This window comes from Anastrepha ludens, chromosome 4, assembly GCF_028408465.1.
Source record: "Anastrepha ludens isolate Willacy chromosome 4, idAnaLude1.1, whole genome shotgun sequence".
In the NCBI taxonomy this organism is placed as follows: Eukaryota; Metazoa; Arthropoda; class Insecta; order Diptera; family Tephritidae; genus Anastrepha; species Anastrepha ludens.
Window position 1 is genome coordinate 117,046,286 of NC_071500.1, and position 20,552 is coordinate 117,066,837.

At 37.2% G+C, this 20,552-nt stretch overlaps 3 protein-coding genes across 3 annotated transcripts in view; 2 read left to right on the top strand and 1 right to left on the bottom strand.

Moving 5' to 3' along the window:
- LOC128860802 (uncharacterized) overlaps window positions 1-5,250 on the top strand; it is a 28,866-nt gene extending 23,616 nt beyond the window's left edge. Inside the window, exons 4-5 of the mRNA XM_054098553.1 lie at window positions 4,209-4,612; window positions 4,683-5,250. Coding sequence (XP_053954528.1) covers window positions 4,209-4,612; window positions 4,683-4,892 — 614 coding nt within the window. The 3' untranslated portion in view covers window positions 4,893-5,250. The remainder of the gene's footprint in view (window positions 1-4,208; window positions 4,613-4,682) is intronic.
- A 2,466-nt stretch (window positions 5,251-7,716) lies between these two features.
- LOC128861974 (putative nuclease HARBI1) lies at window positions 7,717-8,901 on the top strand. Its single transcript, XM_054100350.1, has 3 exons — window positions 7,717-8,064; window positions 8,124-8,268; window positions 8,507-8,901. The coding sequence occupies exons 1-3, from the start codon at window positions 7,993-7,995 to the stop codon at window positions 8,899-8,901; spliced, it is 612 nt and encodes a 203-aa protein (XP_053956325.1). The 5' UTR covers window positions 7,717-7,992.
- A 50-nt stretch (window positions 8,902-8,951) lies between these two features.
- LOC128862341 (uncharacterized) lies at window positions 8,952-10,082 on the bottom strand. The gene is made up of 3 exons (XM_054100909.1): window positions 10,026-10,082; window positions 9,754-9,955; window positions 8,952-9,695 (listed from the first exon to the last, which is right to left on the bottom strand). Coding segments are annotated over exons 1-3 (945 nt in total). The 5' UTR covers window positions 10,028-10,082; the 3' UTR covers window positions 8,952-8,954.
- Window positions 10,083-20,552: the final 10,470 nt, after the last annotated feature.

The window sequence follows — 20,552 nt, forward strand, 5'->3', positions numbered from 1 at the left end:
AAATGTTATATATACGAATACTAAACTTTTCGATAAAAATAACGGAATATAGCTTTGAGCCCTTTTACACAATAACTTTCCCACCTATCTTTTTTGTTTACTTTTTTTAAATATTAATTTCCGAATGTTATCACAGTCACTTTCACATAAATAGGGCGAAAAACCATCGTGTAAGTGTGCTCTTTCAAGTAAAAGGTTTATATACTATCTTTATTTACTGCAGATCGAACTTCGGTAATTTTGCATTTAGAACCCTTATATAAATTTTGTTTGAGAGCGTCAAAACTTTTACAATCATTTAGATCCATTTGATGTATGTACATTAAATGGATTCGACTGTCTCGTAGATGCAATTAATAGAAACACATCTTCGGGAATAAAAAGTTGGGAAGTTTTCTTCTTTTTTTCAATAAGTGCAAAATCTCGATCACATGGAAGAAAGCTGTGTCCAGAAGTCAAAAATTTTTGATTGATTTCAGAAAAATACTTCGTAAGAAGACTGTTACATAATGAAATTATTGCCCAGTTGTTGTTCTGTCCAACACATTTATCGGACCATATTATTAATTTCCTTATTTCTCCCTTTTTAAGTACATCGTAGTTACATGAAATATGTTTCAAAATACATGAGGCGATTTCCGCAGCTCCTCATTTTGCAACCATTTCTTGCCATGTGTACATATCGACCTTGTTATGTGGAAGGGTATGCACAGCGAAGTTATAATTAGAGTATTGACGCTGATAAAAAAAAGAGGTTGTCTGTAAAGTCGGTTTACTGACGATAGTTTAACGTCATAAGAAAATACTGATGTAATGGTTGCATTTTTCAAAAGAAAATTTTAATTTTATTTGTTTGATAGATATTTTGTATGGATATAGAGAAGGAGGTAAATGGAATCGCAATGGAATAGGTCAAGTTACATTTATACAAACGTGAAAAATGACGAAACATTTATCAAATTCATGAAAAATATGTTCAATTTCGATTGTGCATCAGTCGTTAATAAATCAACAACTCAAAGAGGCAACATCATCGATTTGCCTTTTTCAAGACACATTACACACGAAACACCACCTTTCATTTCCTACTTTTCCTATCATCGTCCTATTCTCAACAGAGAAATGGTTCATTACCATGCACACAGGAAAAAGGCATATGCAAATACAAATATGTGAATTTGTATACATATGCGCATATACATACATATATATGCTCACTCAAGGAGAAGAGAGCCAGATGTCGAACGTTGCCGAATGCGGGGGCCGATTGTGCTCTTTGTCGTTCGTTCCGAGCTTTCGCTTGCAGTTCAAGCAAGGTAACGACGAATGACCAAGATAACGACGATTGAGCAAGACGCGTGCAGCCGGCTAAATCGAATTATAAGACGTTATCACGTCAAAAATATTAGAATGAGTAAGATTTGGCGTAAAAATGACTTGCTGTAAATCGACACAAATAACAACGATACTATCGCAATTACTGGCTGCGTTCGAATCATCTCATAAGTTGAGCGTAACCTTTTTCTGCCTTTTCATGATGTGCTTTGGCATCTCTTTCTGTATCATAAAATTGTTCGTCGTTTACAGCTGCAACCATTTGAATAAAGAGCTTATCACACACTTTACAAGTATCATTTCTTGGAAAACCAAATCGTAACTTGTGCTTCGTATTAAAAATATACCGTCTGTTTTTTCTTGTATATAATCTTATGGGGACGATTTTCATGTTTTCCGCGTTGATCGTGAATATTATTGTAGTTCCATGTTTTAGTTTCTCAACCAGCATTTGTATATATTATCTTAGTGTTAAAAAATATTGAGCTAAAAAACACACAATTTCTATAACTTGCTTAAAATTAGTTGGTTAACTTTCATCTGCTCTTTGCGTAGAAAACGACGGAAAAGCAATACATTATTTTCCTATATCTTCTCAAAGTATTGGCTTCCAAGATATGTGTCGAAAATGGCGTATGAAGGTAATTATTTCTCTTTTCACTCTCTTTCCGAATAATCAAAACACGCTGGAAATTTACTGTTTCATTAGTGCGTTAGAGAAAACACACACGAGTTCTTTTTTCTCTTTAGCTTTAACAAATCTTACCTGAAATGTGTGGCAAATCATTTTTTTTTTTTGCACACTCTCTCTTTTCTACCGAACTGGCTCTGCAAAAAGTAGTTTACGGTGACGGTACGATATGAAATTGTGTTTTTAACTCTTCTTCTTCGAGGCTCACTCAATTCGATCAAAGACGATAAAAAAACAGTTTGTTCATTATAATTTTTTTCATAGAATTTGACAAAATAGTCCTTTATTTGACGAACACTAAATTTTTCGCAATTGAAATAGCAACGACAATCACAAACCTAAATAAAAACAATAAATAAAATAAAATTACAACAAGTACACTTAAAACGTTTTTCCACATTACTTGTTCTGGGATGTTTTTGAGGGATACTTTTGTTTATCCTGGTTATATATGTATGCATTTCCACTATTTCTAAGCTTTTTGTTTTTATTATCACTCCACTTTTCAACATTACATTTTCTTTTTGTACCTCTGTTACACTTATCAATTACCTTCGTCAATTGCGATCGTATCATTTTGCGTGTAACTTACAGCGTTCTTCCACGGACTGACTTCTTCTAATTGCTTTTTAATTGCCTTAAATTGTAACTTACTTGATGCTTTAGATGTGCAAGAGAGTAATAGTAACTGAAATCTGCAAAAGGACACGTTTTGCAAAAAATGGCTGTTAAAACATTATTCGCGGCTCCGCTTCAATTTTTAAGCTCCACTTTTTGCAAACGAAAAGTCACGATGGACACGAGCTAAAGTTGAAAAAGAAAATGGTAAGAATTAAAGTAAGTTAAGAGCGATTGTACGTAAGCAATAGTGCATTTGTGCCATGAAAAGCCTCTCATAAAACGTGGCTTATGAAATAAATAGAATTTAACATTAATTCATTCAATAAACGCTTTTTTGTATGTGTTAATGGGCTTGTTCGAGACTTGTAATAAAACCGGAAATAATGTAGCACTTATAAACATTTCCAACCCTGTTTCAAGGGGGGATAATTTTCTAACGTTTGAAACTTATTTTGAATAGGTAAATGATGAAAATAAAAATAATTGTATTTCCTATAAATATTTTCTTTAATAATTTAGATATTGACGGAAATTTACTATTGAAAATGACAAAGCAAATATTGGGGGGGAACATTATGACTTTGCGCGCAAAAAATGCCGTAATTTTGACAGTTAGAACACTACTTTCGGCAAAGTTGCCAAAATTTCCCATCGAACGTGATACCTTAGAAAACGTGTTATAATTGGATCATAATCCAGCAGATATGATTGCAACTCGAACAAATTCATTGTTTCATTTTAAATAACCATAAAATATTAAATAAATAACCATAAATATTAAAAGCGTGCAAACTTTCCCATGTAGAGTAGATATTGACTATAAAAACTTAATTGGGAAAAAGCTTGGACAACGGTATAACAATATATCCTGAATCCATTTGGAGAAAATAAAGCAAGAAAAAACCAGTTTTACCTAATCAAAAGTATTTGCATGGATAGCCAACTCTTTTGCTCGTGACTACCATTGGGTAGAGCCCGGGTTTGAAACCCACTGCGGCACCAAAATGACAGGAAAAGTTTTTTTCTAATAGCGGTCGCCCCTCTGTAGACAATGGCAAGCCTCCGAGTATATTTTTGCCATGAAAAAGCTCCTCATAAAAAACTATCTGCCGTTCGGATTCGGCTTAAAATTGTAGGTCCTTCCATTTGTGGAACATCAGTAATTACGCCACAAATAGGAGAGAAGCTCGGCCAAACATCCAAAAAGGATGGACGCGCCAATTATATACATATATATGGAGTCAATGGTGGCTTAGCTTGAATATTGCAATAAATCGATTATTAAGCGCGCTGTATGGCAAATTGGAACCAAGTGGCATCGATGTGTAACGGTATCTCCTCCGATGATGCTCTATGAATTTCGCGAACAGATTTATTTATCTATTTTTATTATTATTTTTTTTTTAAAGTAAATTTCCAGAATTTGGAAGCGTTGTTGTGGCGTTAAAAGATTCGTGATGACTTGTCAAACCATACTGAACAGAAATGTCAACAAAGTCGAACCATAGTTTAGATATCGGTAGTTCTCTCTTTTCTAATAATTTCATTCTTCTCATTGCAGATTCATCAAAATATGGTTATGATATATTCGGAGGAGCACCGAATTTTACATGTGATATGAGCAGAGCTCTTAGAAAAAGTTCAGTATCTAATTTGATAACGAACAAAAAACAATTTAATACGTATGTAGAGGCGGGCAGTAACCGTAAGACTATGATGGAAAATTGTGCAGTCGTGCTTGACAATATTGATCGATTTAACTCCGTTCGATTGCACAATGACAACAAGCCAGAAATTTTGGTAGAAAATTCGGATAGCGAAGGGGAAATGTTTGAATTTGAAGAAGCTGATATTTTACTACCACCCTTATATTTACTCAAAGATGAAGGAACTGACAAATGGGTTCTGTTGAGTGATTTGTGCAATTTGCTTAAGGTCAAATCTAAAGATACTCTTTTGAATAAGGTAAATAAAATAAATGTTTAGTAAATTGGCTTATATTATGACGATGACCAATTTCTGGTTTACCTTTTAGATATATCCACCTTCTTCATCAGCATCTCCCGCACACAAAAGTCTGATGAGGGAACTTAAGATGTCAGATTTCTTGGAGAGGGCAACGTGTTTGCAACTTCTATGCGCTGGAGAAAAAATCAATATTTGCGCTTCAAAGGTTGTTTTAATTAAATACAACGATAGCGTTCGCAATTTATTAGGTGTAAAAACAATATTGATGAAATTTTAAAAAAAGTTAAATAAATTATGTGTAAAGAACGTGATACTAAGGTGCTATACGGAAAAGATTTTGAATGAAGTGTAGATAACCTGGATATTTATGTAAATATGTTTTAATATAAAATGAGGATAATCAAAAAATATATGATTATGAAGATTGTAAAGATTATGGCGAAAGCAAAAGAAAAGCATAAGATTGTAAATGTATTTTTAAGAAATAGGCTACAAAGAATTTTGTTTATGACCAACAATTAATTATAAAAGTGCATAATATTTTCATAATATAAAAGAGATGCCGTTTTAATACAGTGTGAATAATAATTTTTATTAAAAAGTAACAGTTTCAGTTTAAATACAAATTAAGCAAATATTGTTTTATTTGTTGAATATTGTTTTATTTGTCGAAGAAAACCAACAACATACTCACCAAAAATTTAATTAACTCAAAAATCATCTTATTTATATGCAAAATCTTAATTTTGTATCAAGTCAGAGTCCAACTTGTCGCATTCTTCGATAATAGCGGCTTTTAGTTCCTCCGCGACATTTTTATATAATGACGATTTTCGGCGTCTAAGGATCCATTCGATGTTTTCCAAATAGATCGAGGGAGCATTTTGAGCATTCGCTGTCATTTGGCTTTTGTTTGTCTACTTACTGGTTTGTTGAAATATCAAACTTTTCTTATTGCGGAGGCCAAGGAGAGAACAGAACTGCTTTTGAGAACCGCTATATAATCACTAAGAATGCGAAAAATAATAGCGAACAATTTTAATCCCGGAATTTCAGCACCTCCCTCACAGGGAGCACCTCATCGTGTAGGTAGCCAGTAAACTTGACCTGTCTAGGGTCCTGAGTTCTCGATTGTGGTTGGTTGTGTAATTGCGATTGTAATTAAACCAATCCCGTACTCTTACGTTTCGGATGTGGTTTAGTATAATAGCGTGACGTATACTTTTTCGACTCTATTCTATGTTGTTACAGATGTTGAGTTAGTCGATATTGTGACACGATCTGCTGCCTCGTTGCCCATAATTCCAATGTGCCCAGGTATGCATAGCAATTTAATCTTTTAATGTTGTTGTTGTTGGTGTCGTCGTATCAGCATAAATATTCTCCATACATATACGGGGAATGCTGCCGAAGTGACATTCCTTGGCCGGATATATATAAATTCGGGTTATTCTGGTTACGTAGAACTGACTGTCGTGGGAACGTTAATCCTTTGATCGTTAATTTCATGTCTCTAATCAAATTGACTGTAATCGAGCTATGAGTGAGGTTGTGGACTGCTTTCAGGACCAAGAAGCTGTCGGTACATATGAAGACTTTTGAAGTTGCCTTCGACGTCATGCTGATTGCGCTACGGATAGCGTTCACTTCTGCGGTGGACGCACTCTTCGGACGTGACCAATTGTGTCGACAACTGCGTAACTAAAGGATCTGGACCTATCTATATACCATAACATCAATTTTTCACCTTCCTAACGAGCTTTACGTTCCAGGAATAACTGACAGGCATCAGTAGAAGCATTTGATTTTTTGAGTTTTTGTAATAATCCATGGTGGGTGGGTTAAAATACAGTTTCCCTCGAGGCAGGGTAGATTTAAGCTCTTTACGGTCTTAAGAACTAGACGAAAGTTAGAGGGAATTCTTTGGCTGTGTTTTGTAAGCCGTATGCACTTGAATTACAGAGCCAAATGAAAATGTTAAATTAGGTACCAGCCGAGACGAGACTATATGGTTCCAGTTACGAGTTTTGGAAAACCGCCAAAGACCGCTATCAAAAACAGTGGATGGCGCAAAGGCTTAGTTCCGAGAAATACCACCATCAATGTCTTTACCGATGGATCAAAAATGGAAGAGGGAGTTGGGGCTGGCATATAATATGCCGAATGAAGCATCAAAAAGTCATTTCAACTCCCTAAATATTGTACTGTGTTTCAAGCTGAGATATTTGCTCTAAAGAAAGCAGCAGAGAGTGTATATCCATATGCAACAATTAAGTGCAACAACTTTTTCGTGGATAGCCAAGCGGCTATAAAAGCGATAAAATCATACTGTGTACCGTACAAATATGTCCAAGAATGCAAAGAAGCAATTAGCAAGCTCGCTTGTAACCGCAGGCTTTGTGTTTATTGGGTTCCTGTGCATAAAGGCATAGAGGGAAATGGGACAGTGGATGGAATAGCTAAAGATGGATATCACATAAGTTAGTCACTTAAACCCCTACGCACAATTCAAAAAGGAGGAGGAGCACATGCTAAGAAAGTCTTACCATCTGCAAAGGTGTCAATGATGACAGGCATTCTAAATCGGTTATATCGTTCGATAGAAGGAACTGTAAGACTCTAGTTAATGTAGTAACAGGACACTTGCAGCGTATGCTAACAAGCTATATCTAACTCTGAACGAGGCGGGCACAAGAGAAGCCCTGGGCCCTTACTCTGTAATGCGATGCGAAAATAAATTGCGTTACGAAGGGTAATTGGTACTCTGTAGCGCTATCGCATCGCTGAAAGTGTTGCTCTTTTTATTATTCACTTATTTTTCGCTTTAGTATGCATCACTGACCGAAATGTCAAAGAATGCGACCAAAACAAACGAGCGATTGGAAGTAAAGTACCTATATTTAAATAATATAAAGTAATGGATTCTGTAGCTTTATGGGACGATTTATCTGAGGAAAGGATTTCTCGGAGATTTATAACAGATAACTCCAACATTATGAGTCTCAGCGATCAAAGGTATGTTAAACTTTAAAGAATTACTCATGCTTTATTCATCAGTTTGTTCTATTCATCAGTTTTGTGCAGAATTTTAATTTTAAAGGGCGAGATGAAATCTCCAATGAGAGCAACGGCTTCCCTGACATCATAAAAGTTGCAACAACCCTAAAGTTTCTTGCTCAGGGTGCGTATCAGCATTTAATTGGCCAAGACCATCGCGCGGGGCTAGCACAGCAAACCGTTTCCAGTTGCCTTTGGGAAGTTTGCAGTGCAATTGAAAAGGTATTGTGTCCAAAACATATCGTTTTTTCGATGAGCAGTGAAGAGAAACATGCGGAATTCCGGGTGTGGTAGGAGCAGTGGATGGAACGCACATCCAAATGATAAGGTCATCAAATGACGAGCATTTATTTTTTAACCGAAAGCTTAAGCACATCATAAATGCAATGGTGGTAAGAGTGTTTCAATTAAATAAGATTATTTTCATTAAACATTTTTTGTTCTACTTTAGATATGTGATCACAAAATGCAAATTAGAGCCGTGAATGGTAGATTTGGCGGTGCATCGCATGATACGCACATATGGAACTTGTCCGGTGAGCGCGAATATTTAAAAACTGCCTATGAAAACGGTGACTCTGGCCAACGAATTCTTGGTAAGCTTTTTAATATACTACGAATATATGACCTTAATGTAGTGGTCCGTATACTCGTATTAATATTGTCTTATATAGTATATAACATACATATGTATAATTGTTAATACACATATATATGTATATGTATATGCATTTTCATGTAATAAATGCTTATGAACATGCATATGCACATATGTAGCTATTGTAATTTATTGTTATTCAACTAAAAATTCCTTTATATTTTTGTTATCTGCAGGCGACTCGGGATATCCGTTGGAGCCATGGCTCCTTACTCCGTACAGGAATTCTACGGAGGACTCAGACGAACATTTTTTGAATCAAAAACATTCAAAGGGAAGGTCGTTAATTGAGAGAGTTTTTGGCGTTTTGAAAGGCCGATTTCGTTGCCTTCTAGCTTCAAGGGAGTTGCACTATGCTCCAGAAAAGGTTGTGCAAATACTAAATGTTTGTTGTGCTCTGCATAATATATGTATAATGTTCAAAGTTCATCCTCCCAGTTTAGAAATCGAACCGGAACAAGTGAACATGGTAAATATAGAAAATGTAGAAAATGTGAGTTTTGGAAATATAGCTAGACGTGTAAGAGACCAAATAAAAAATGATATGATTGCCACTCGAACTTCTGTATGAAAAATTTGTTTAAATGAAATCGTTTTTTAGTAAATATGAATTCAGTCTTTTATTTAAGTTAGGTCTACAAAGTGTGTACATATATTAAAATAGTGTACAATAGTAATAGCAATAGTGTACAAATTATATACATTGTATACATTTTTTAAGCTATAATACTTCGGTAAGGCATGTGTCTTATTTGTCTGCAACTCCACATCCAACATTTGTTTTTGAATTTCTAATTTGCTAAGTTTTAACTTAAAATTATCACAGTCCATTTTTTGACTATGGACGAACTGCTCTTTTGCTAAATTTAGCTTTTGTTTTTCTATTTTATATACCATTTTATATGCCATTTCCATGGTTTTGGAAATATTTTTTAAGGAATCATTAATCTCAGTCAGTATTTCTGTTGATTTTTTTTGGTACATAATTTGATTATCCACCTGCTTTTCTAGTAAGCTTTGCTTATTGCGTGGAGTGAGTACCGAACGGCTGCAGGAAGGTTTCTCAGTCACCTGTTCGGGCACATCGACTGAATCGCTGTCATTCTCCTCTTCGGGCATATCGACTAAATCGCTATCATTAAAAGCTGCTCCTAAACTTTTAGTTGGTACATCCGTCTGACGCGCACCAAACTCCCGCGTGCTACCTATCCCGCCCACAGATTTATTTATAGATAGCAACTCGCTTACTCGCTGTTCTAATTGGTTCAGTGAGGAATAAACAGACGGACCGCCCCCTGTACCGGCAATATTGGTTTTGTTCCGACGCATTTTGGCTTTCAAATGGAGTTTGTAGTCAGCCCAAACCTGAAAATTATAATAACCCCACTATAGAAATAAAAAGTACACATGTCACTAAATTTACTTTTCTCCAGCCGGCCATATCACGCATCGGTGGTCCAGCAGCATTTAGTTGGGAAGTTACTCTCTTCCATAAATTATCGACTGTTGTTTTTGCGTTGGGCGTCTTCATTAGTCCCTTTGCCAAATCTGGATGTGTTGTCATGAAGTCCACTAGGATTTCGAATTGTTTCTTTTGTGTTTGCTTGTTGGTCTTTAGAGTTGCCCTATATATTTTTCCAAAAAGGTACAATGAATTAATATTTCAAATTTATAAAATTATCAATTAATACTTACATATTTGGAAATTGCGTATGGCTATTACTTGTAGCAAGAAAAATGCGATAATGACAGCTGTTTGACATTCACTTTGGCAATACAGAGTGCTGCCGATGCGAAAAGGGAGAAAAACTTGCGAAAGCGCAAAATGTGAATGCGAATGTTAAAATACCGAGTACCGATTTTGCGATTTCGTGAATTTTTTCTTTCGCATCGCATTACAGAGTAAGGGCCCTGGAGTATCTTCTATGTCAATGCCGAACTCTCTCGAAAACTAGACTATGCTACCTGAGTGCCCTCAGTTTTGAAAGACTAGAATCTATCACTGAACTGGAGCTTGATCGACTCCTAAAATTAGCGAACAGCACGCGCATCTTGTTTTCGCTAAAACAAAGAGCTCTACTCTGATGTCGTTAATTGAACAAAATTATCGCAACGTGGCTTTGGGGAGGCAAAATAATCTAACCTAACCTACCAGCTGAGCGTGTGTTTCGCGTATTATTTTTGTAGTGTTGGTGTGCCCGCTTTTGAGAAAATGTTTTCTACGGGCGTAGTTCTGAAGACACGAATGCACACCCTGGCTTGGTGGTATAGTAAACTGGACTAAACGCCGTTATCGTTGACTAAGGGGATTAAGTTAGATAGATTAAAGTATTTATATGTATGTGACATTTTTTGCTTGATAATACATTTATTCTGGTAACTAACGACTTTTTTTGTTTCGAAGCAGTGTTCTTTCCAGCTATAATTACAAGAAAATGTGATATAGAGAATATTTAGTTTTTTTTTACCTTTTTAAGTTCAATATTGTTTATATGTATCTTAAAATTATGAAAATTTTAAATAGATCGCCTACACAAGTGGACGTTTTTTGCTTTATCTAAAGATATTTTTACTTCAGACTACTCTGTCCTTGTAAGATATTTTTTATAAAACCTTCGAATATGGACTTTGTTTCGGTGGCATTATTTCTGTTACGGAGGATCGTCTGCATAAAGACAGTGATCGACTGCGTCGTTGCTTTTGATTATTTTGCTGATTTCGCTATTGAAAATAGAATGACGGACAAAGGGGATTCTTGTGGAACCCCATTGCATAGGGGATATAAATCTGGAAAAGTATTGGCAAGCCTTATTCTGAATTGTCTGTTTGTCACAAAGAATTTGATAAAGCGAAAGATTTTAGGACCGATTCCCCAAATGTGAAGACATTTTAGGATTACGTGTGGACCACGGTCAAACGCTTTTTCGAAATCCACAGAAGGAATAGATGTGTGCTGTCTTGAAGATAAAGATTTTGTTGCGTAATAACCGATGTGGAGGAGGGTGTTTGGCAATCTCTACTCAATTTAAAGGCAATTTGCTTATCAGCAATGAGTTATAGTGTTTGCGAAAACCATCCAATACGATCTAAAATTGCAAAGCTGCAGGAGATCAAGGAGAGATCAACGATATAGGTCTGTATCCGTTTATGTCGAGAGAATCTTTATTTGGTTTGGGTATGACTATTACCGTTGCAATTTTCAAGTTATGTGAGATTACGCCAGGATTTAAAATGGTGTTGTAAAGGCTAAGCAAACGAGCCTTCGCGAGGTTGGAGGAGGATTTTATCATTTTATAGGATATGCGGTCAAAGCCCGGGAATTTCCCTTGGCTTGGGTAAGACACATAGTCATTGGTTTTTCGATTAACTTGGAGGTCGAATGTATGCTCGAAAGCGTAGGTGACAATTAATCCACAGATTGGTTTGAGGATCGGAAGAAACTATAAAAATTTGATTCGGACGAGTAATTAGACCAGTCGGAGGCGAATTGATTTGTAATTTCCCTTAAATCGAATGTTGTAGAACATTGGCTCTTATACTAATGACGCATTAATATTACTGAGTCTATTACTTTTGCACCATATCGAAGTGATAGAGGAGTTTTGAAAGCAATTAAGGTGTTGAATGTAGGGCGGGTTGAAGTTGTGTCAAGCTTTAATTTTTTCTGATCTTAGCTTTGCAAGGTCTCTATTCCACCCGGCAACATCCGACGTTCTAGAGTGAAATATCCAAGCCGACGAATGGTGGAAATGTTAATTGATTGAAATATATCCGTAAGGTTTCTGCTGCAGAATCTTTGGAAATTATGGTAAATTTGATGAACATTTCGATCTCGACTACTGAAGTGGCGATTTAAAACTTTTCCTTTTATGGGAATATAGTTTTTTATTAGTAAGGAAGTATTTTGTTTTGATTGGGTATTTGATGTTGCATTGGTAAAGTAGCCCTCACAGTTTCTAGGAAGTATAGGAAAAAAATTGTTGCTACAGCTTTTTTCTTGTATGGCGATGAAATAGGGATGCTGCTGTTTAATAAGCATATGGAGTTCATATTAATTATTTATAAATCCTTTCATGTTAATATTATTAGTATTTGTAGAAGATGAACTATTTCTATATGAAGACGAAGTGGGGGTAGCAATAAGATAATACGATTGTGAGGTAATGATTTTAGCTGTATGAGTGTATGTGTTAGCATGTTGAATGGAAGTCTTTCTCTATATTTGTGACGTGCTTCATCGACACTGCATTTTTCGAATGTTAAAATTTTTAATACTTCTTTAGCTTGAACATATTTAGGACAGTTACGGTCAGAAGATGGGTGTTCATCAGCGCAATTGGGACAGAGGGTTCTAGTGCACTTTTCGAGGTTATGTGGCGGCGTTGTAGCGTTTTTATTTTTCATTTCCCTCACAATCTCGTCTTCGGCCACGGGCTTGAGACAAGGCGTACATACAACTCCTTTAACGGAATTTAAATTATCATGAAGTTTTATATTGGGTGTTTTTGGGTATTTTGCCGATTTCCTCCTCCTATTTGTCGTGTGCGTCTTGATGTTGTTCCACAAATGGAGGGACCTACAGTTTCAAGCCGACTCCGAACGGCAGATATTTTTATGAGGAGCTTTTTCATGGCACAAATACACTCGGAGGTTTGCCGTTCTATGCGTTTTTACTACAGGCGAGTTTATCTTTTAGTGTTTTCCTTAATCTTTTGAAACGATGGCATACGAAAAACAATGCGATGAACGTATGCTTTGAAACATCCATGACCACTAAGGCTTTGGGTAAGGTAGTAATCGACCTCCCCGTGATTTCTTTCAAGCCATTCTTTTACTCTGAGGATGAGGCGATGGGTTCACCTGCCTTTTGTTGAACTATCCCATCGTGTCTGCCACTGGATTACGCTGCGCAGTTTTACCGTTTCTACTCGTACCCGCACAAACGGTACATAGAACTTATGCTTCGTGCATATGTAGGGGGTTTAAGTGCACCACATCAAACTGTTGCGCAAGATCGGTGTAGTAATTTGGTTTAGTGCGTAAATTGTTGGGTTTACGAGGTCGAGAAATTCCAAGCCTTGAACTTTATTTCTGAGTGTACGGCTGAATAGCAAGAAGTAATTAGGGATTAGTGTAATCACGAAGCAGATGTAGGTATTCTGGTGTCTTTTACCTTAAGTTGCAGTTTGACCTCTTTGTCCAGATGGTGAAGAGGGTCGCCGTGGACTTAGTGGGGAAAAGTTGTAGGTTCTTCGCAGTAAAAAAGTGAGAAAGGCCAGAGAGGTAGTCGTTTACCTTGCCGCACAGGCCATCAATGTCATTGCCCGACGCCATTATCATGCAGTCGTCGGCGTATGAGACCAGGGAGACTTCCTCTGGTGGTTGGGGGAGTTTCGAGATATAGAAGTTAAAAAGCAAGGGTGAAAGAACACCACCCTGTGGAACTCCTTACTTTATTTTTCTCTGTTTTGAGATTTGGTCTCGAAATAGCACCGACGAATGACGGCTGGTGGGTTTCCTAGGTTTCAGTAGTGGGATCACTCTCCCTGATTTTCACTTGTCAGGAATAATAAGAGTGGCCATAAACATATTGAAGACCTTAGTGAGATATTCTACTCGCAATGGACCCAGCTTTTCCAACATCAGCATGTTTCGTCCTTCAGGGCCAATGACTTTAGATGGTTTCAAATGGTTGATAGCCCCACCGTGGTCTCGCTCGCGATCCTTTCTGTGCACATTGTAGCCGTCCCTGATGATCAGGGGGGAGCTAGCGGTTGCCGGGGCTGAGCTCTGTAGCAGGGGGCAACGAAGTCGCGTGTCCACTCATGGGTGGTGCGTAGGCTAGAGCACCTCCGAAAGTGGATCCAGCCATTGCAAGAATTGTATTGGACTGTTGTCAGGTTCCAAGGGGCTCTGGTCTGACACACGGAGCAGACTGTGCGCGGGACCAAGAGCTGCTGGTTTGTCCCCGCACTGGGATAGGAGCAGGAGGGTTGTGGCTCGATGGGGGAGTTGTGTTGCGCTCCTTACCGTTGAGGTGTTATTGGTGGCGGCAGTTTGAGGGCGGTAGCGCTATTGAGGCAGGGGCCGCCTGATGGAAGGAGGCCTGAACAGGTCTTAAGATGGCACCACCCGTTGTACTTTTTGCAGCTAACCGAGGTGGAATTCGGGTGGAGCCGCTTGTGGCAGATGCAGCAGTAAAATACCTCTGGTCCGGGGTTGGGTTCGACGCCAGCCCTGAATAGAAGTATTCGGAGCAAACGTGCTGCAAGGGATTGCTCCTGTGAGGAAAGGGGGGTAGGATATGGTACACTAGACAGGGCTAATTTACTGGGGCGGCAACCCTTGGTCGGGAAAAACCCGAGTCATTCCGGTAATGTAGAACCGGCTGATATGGGAATGTAGCACCCTAACAGGAACTGCTTGCTGAGCAGTTTGTTGTGCTCCCTTACAGGGAGCTGCTGGAGGAGCAGGAGGGAAAGGGATGGGCTGTGTAGCCGTTGAGGCATCAGACGCCTGATGGCGGGAGCAACACGTGGCCACATACTATGGACCACTCCCTATGAGACTTAAGCCTGAACAGGTCCTTAAGGTGGAGGTCGAGTTCGGGTGCCGTTTATGGCATACGCAGCAATAGAATATCTCTGGCCCAGGGTTGGATTCAATACCAGCCCTGAGGAGAAGTATTTGGAGCAAGGAGTTGCTTCTGTGACGTAAGAGGTGGGGTAATATACTGTTCACTAGACAGGGCTAGTTTACTGGAGCGGCAGCCCTTGGTCGGGAAAAACCCGAGTCATTCCGGTAACGTAGAACCGGCTGCCATGTAAATAGATGCGTTCTGTCCCGACACCTGCTGTCACCATCAACGCGAATTCGTAGTTTTGTTTTGTCATCTCCTTCGCTCGCTGTTGTTACCAGGCGGTTCGCGAACTTCCCGTTCGCAACAATACATATTTACATAACCCAACGCCCAATTATCAATTAAATTATTTAAGTTATGTTTGGCTGAGCTCCTCCTCCTATTTGTGGCGTATGTCCTGATGTTGTTCCACAAATGGAGGGACCTACAGTTTCAAGCCGACTCCGAAATTCCAACATTTCTCTCCCGAAATCTGTAATTATAAAATAATCTTAGATTATTACCATACTTTTTTACATACAACCTTATGTTTTCTGTGTTATTGGTAATTATTTTTACGAATGTAAAGAGAAACGTCAAAGTAAAAACAAAATAAAATGGATGTCGGCAAAGAAAGCAAGTTGGTAAACATAATTCTAATAACATTTTTGTTAGGTATTATTAATTATGCTTTCATATAATATTATTATTACTTATTATAAAATGTAATATCGAATTTCGAATGAATATTGCTGCCATAATTTTTTGAAACCTGAGTAAACGTCGTTTACGGATTTTCTCCAACTGTCTATTACTAGTAGGCTATTGTGCAATTAAATTATCCTTGTCTTTTCTTCATATATGTACATAGTTAATAATAATTAAACAAACCGAAAACGCCAAAATATTCCACCAAAGTACTTTCTATGAAGAAACCCCTTTCAAAACAGTATTGACAGCTGATTGTCAATTTTGCAGGCAATTTACCATATGTGAACGGGTAGATTAATTTTAAAGATTATTGTTAATTACTGCATATGTGAACGCAATTTTACCCCAAGGCGATTTAAGTATCTAAGGTGCTCCTAATTATTCCGGAAATTATAGTTTTGCAATTATTTGCCTTCAAAGTGCCCTCGGGAACTTCACTATAGTTTGGCACATTATAATATATTTTTTTCTACACTTCACTTAAATTCACTAAATATACACGCGTGTTTTTACTTTACTTGTATTCGAAATATTTCATTAAATGCAGATGCATTTACCCTTATCATCACTTTCCAATTTTAAACGCGAATAAGAATTCATTGGAATTGACAATAGAAAGAAAATAAAATAATGAACACAAATGAAGTATTTCAGTACATGTTGATGATGGGGATGGGGGTTATTGTGCCTCCTTACTACACACACCCATACGACGTTTTAATTTCAGGTTCAATGATGTATAATTGTCTGTAGATTACTTCGTTAGTGCTTTGTTTCGCATGAAGTGAGTTAGTTGAAAAAAGATTTGTCTTGCATTAACCACGGAGGGTGCTTCCAGGTCCAAGGTAATTGTGTGATGGTTGATTTAGAAACCACATCAAGTATACAAGTCAGACCGGATGAGAGTTTCAGCTGCGTTTCCGTAGTTTTAATAAGGTTATCTCTTTGGATAAAATTGAGTTGCTTGTTGAATAGATAACTGGAACTTGACGGCATGTAATGTAATGGATCCTTCAATCTTCAATAGTGAGAAAACCACTTTCCGCCAACAAATTTTCGATGGGTGTGGTCCTGAACGCTCTGAGGCTTGATCTTATAGCTGCCTTATAAGGACCTTTGACGAGTGATAATTGTGATTTTGCACAATTGCCATAAATTGCGAGCCCATAGTCAATTTTTGAAATTAAGGTTAGTTGGGTTATATTGAGGAGGGTATTAGTATGTATCTGGCTTTTGTTAGAGGAGAGGTATTTTATGAGGTTAAGTCTGGCAGTAAGACTACTTCTTACGAGTAAATAACTACAATGTTCCTTAAAATTATGCTTAGAATCAGAAATTAAGCCTAGTGTTTTAAGATGATTAATATTTTCTACTGAGAAGTTGTTCATGTTTATTTAGATGGGGTCACAAAAACGTTTCCGACGCACGTGTAGATACCTGCACTTTTCAAGTGAGAGTTTCGCTCCAGAGTTATCCGACCAGTTGATTATCGATGTAAAAGCTTCTGTTAAGTGCATAAGTGTATCTTTCGAGTCCCTGGTGTTGCATGTGAGGTATGCATCGTCTGCATAGAAGCAGTGGTTGATATCCTTTTGGGCGCAAAGTATTTTGCTGAGGTCATCGAATGCAATCAAGAATAATGTCGTTGAAAGGTGGAGCCCTACGGTATACTATTAGAAAGTGGATGGATAGAAGACTGTATATTGTGAACTCGGCTACATATGGACCGTGCAGTTAGAAAAGATTTAATGTAATTATACATTTTAGCTTAGTAAGCACAATTGACAGTATAGAGAGATGGTTTTTAGATTAAAGGTTTTTTGAAATTAAATCATTAATGTAATATAGTGGTCCCATTGTGCTTGACCCTGGACGGAAACCGAATTGATTAGGAGAAAATGACTCTGTAGAAGTTAAAAACCAAATTAGCCTTTTGGAAATCATTTTTTCTTGAAGTTTACTGATGCAGGGAAGCAGGGATATGGGACGATAGGAATCTAGCTGATTAGCATCTTTATTTGGTTTTTTACTGGAATGATAGTCGCCATTTTAAAGGAGTGTGGAATAACATCCGTATCAAAAATGTTGTTGAAAAGATTAGGAAGACGTTTTTTAAGGACAGTTGGTAAATTAACTAACATTGGGTAGGAAATTTTGTCATGGCCTGGGGTAGTTCCGGTAAATGACTTCAGGCAGCTTTCTAATTCCGTAAGTAGGAAAGTAGAGTCGATCATATTGGATTTGGGATTAGAAATAAAATTTGGAGATTAACTAAGAATTTTGTTTTTAGCTGAACCGAAAGCTGAAGAAAAATTTAAATCGTTAGAAGTAGAGGGCCAGTGCTTAGTAAAAGTTTCTACGATGTCTTTTGGATCAGTGACTATAGATGATTCCACTAGATGAATAATGGAAGGTCTGTACGTACCAACTAATTTACGAACGATTTGCCAAGTCAGTGATATGGAACTACTAGGGTTGATTTTTTTGGTGAAATCTGCAAAACTCTGCAGTTTAGCAGTTTTTTTGACTTTAGTAAATAAAGAATTTGCTTTTTTATATGTTATTAAGTCATTATAAGAGGAGGTTTTCCTGTAGGCTCTCCAAGCACTCTGTTTAGCGTTTCTTAAAGATTTTAACTCGGGTGACCACCATGGAACAGTCCTGATAAATTTTTTGCGAGTGGTACAGGGAATGGATTCGTTGGCTGCTGTGCGTATTATCTTTTTAATAAGTACAGCTTCGCAGTTAATATAAACATTACTGGGGTATAAAATTGATAAGTCTAGAATTTTATTCTGAAATAGTGGCCAATTAGACCGTTTTGTGTTGAACAGTGGAATAGTACGATGAGGAGTATAAAAATCTACTGTGACAGAAGTTATGGTAGGGAAATGGTCACTGTTGTATAAGTCGTTAATGATGTACCAATTGCACATAGGACAATAGCGATACATCAATGTGCGTTAGGGAGTTGTGGGTACTGTGGTGAGTGGGCAATCCATCATTAAGAACAGAGAGATTAGATGATAAGATAAAATCTTCAATGACTATGCCTTTTGTGTTATGATTTGGTGAGCCCAAAGAGGGCTTCAAGCATTCAGATCACAAACTATTATCACTGGGCCATTAACTACATTTAGTATGTTTCGAAGAACAGACACTAAGATTTTTTGTTGTGGAGCAATGTAAATGGAAATAACGGTGAATTTGAGTTTTAATTTAATTTCGGCTGCGACAATAGATAAGTTTGAATTGAAGTTTATAAGATTATATGGAATGCTTTTGTGTATCTACAAAGCTGTAGCGTGCTTAGCAGTAGTGTTATAACTAAAGTTGTGAAAATGTCCATTATATTGCTTAGGTAATATTGAAGTTGAGCCCTATTTGTAGTGAGTCTCTTGGAGACAAATTATCTTAGGGGATTGCTCTTTAATTAATATTTCTAAATTTGAGTAGTTATTATAATAGCCATGAATATTCCATTGCAGAATGTTCAGCATCAATGTTATTGGAAGAAAAATTAGCTAATACACTAATTCAAAAAGTACACTTAATGTACTCTGAATAGTGGTTAAGAGTTGATTGAAGTTGAATTTTGAGTGAGATTTGTAGAATGTGTATTCAGTGTTGTTAGTTGATCTTCGGTAAGTTGAGAGAAAACATGAGAAAGTGGATTAGATGAGAAATGTGGTGGAGATGTGTTTAACAGTACAGTGTTGTCTTTATTAAGTGAAAACGAATTATGCATAATGCTGAAAACAGTGAACATCGTAAACGCAATCCCGACTCAGCTGTTCCGATCAAACTAATGAGAGCCCCATGTAAATGAAAAGTTCCTTCCTTCCGTATCGTAGTACCGTAGATTTTATTTCCCGATTTTTAAAAAATCTCCCAATTCCCGGGTCGCTCTTGTTCGATGTGGCGGTGCATTGTGATCAAGAAAAATAACTTTGTGACGCCGATCGACATATTTTGGGCGTTTTCGGTGTATAGCGCTGTTCAAGTCGGCCAATTGTCGTTGGTAGCGTGCACCGTCAACTGTTTCACCTGGTTTTAATAGCTCGTATCAAATCATACCACGCTGATCTCAGAAAACATACAGCATTGCCTAGCGGCCGAAGCGATTTGGTTTGGTCGTTGTTTTTGCAAACTTGCAAAAAAGACTTCCTTTTGAACCGCGAGAGCAGCATTTCACAAGTGGTTTTTCGATGTCCGCAAATCGTAGTTTGAAGGCACAAAATTTTACTTTTTTAAGAGCCACAAAAAATGCATTGTTGTATGAAACGTAACAAACAATGAAATGAAAATTGTTGACAGATGACAGACGAAAAAAACAAGACATTTGGGAAGGTTTAAAAATACTCCTATCGACATCTATTGACTAATAGCGGGAAGTCTCATTTCAAAGGACCTGGTAAAGTAAAGTGCTATTATTTTAAGCTCTCACAAATTAACACGCGGGACACTTGGTTTTCATTAGTTTGTTTGGTTTAAATCTCACAAATCACAATATTACCAAGTCATTCACTCAATTTTCACAAACATGTAGTTTCTCCTCTCTTTTTAATAGAAAAGAAAATAGAAGAAGGGCATGGATAACAAATAGGTAGTTGCGCATTCATAACAAAATACGTTTGTGGCAATCTTTAATTACCATATAATTAAAAACAATATGCGGAATACAGTAAAGTTGACACCGGTAAATTGAACTTTGTGCATATATAAATATTGTATTATACATACTTTCATCTAATTTGTACAAATTAGGTCCAGAATATGGTTCTATGATAACGGCTTGGTTCACTTGACGCTTGCGTTAAACTATTGGGAGATTATTATTATCTGCACAACCAAGGGCAGTACCACAAATCAATGACGCAATGAAACTGGAG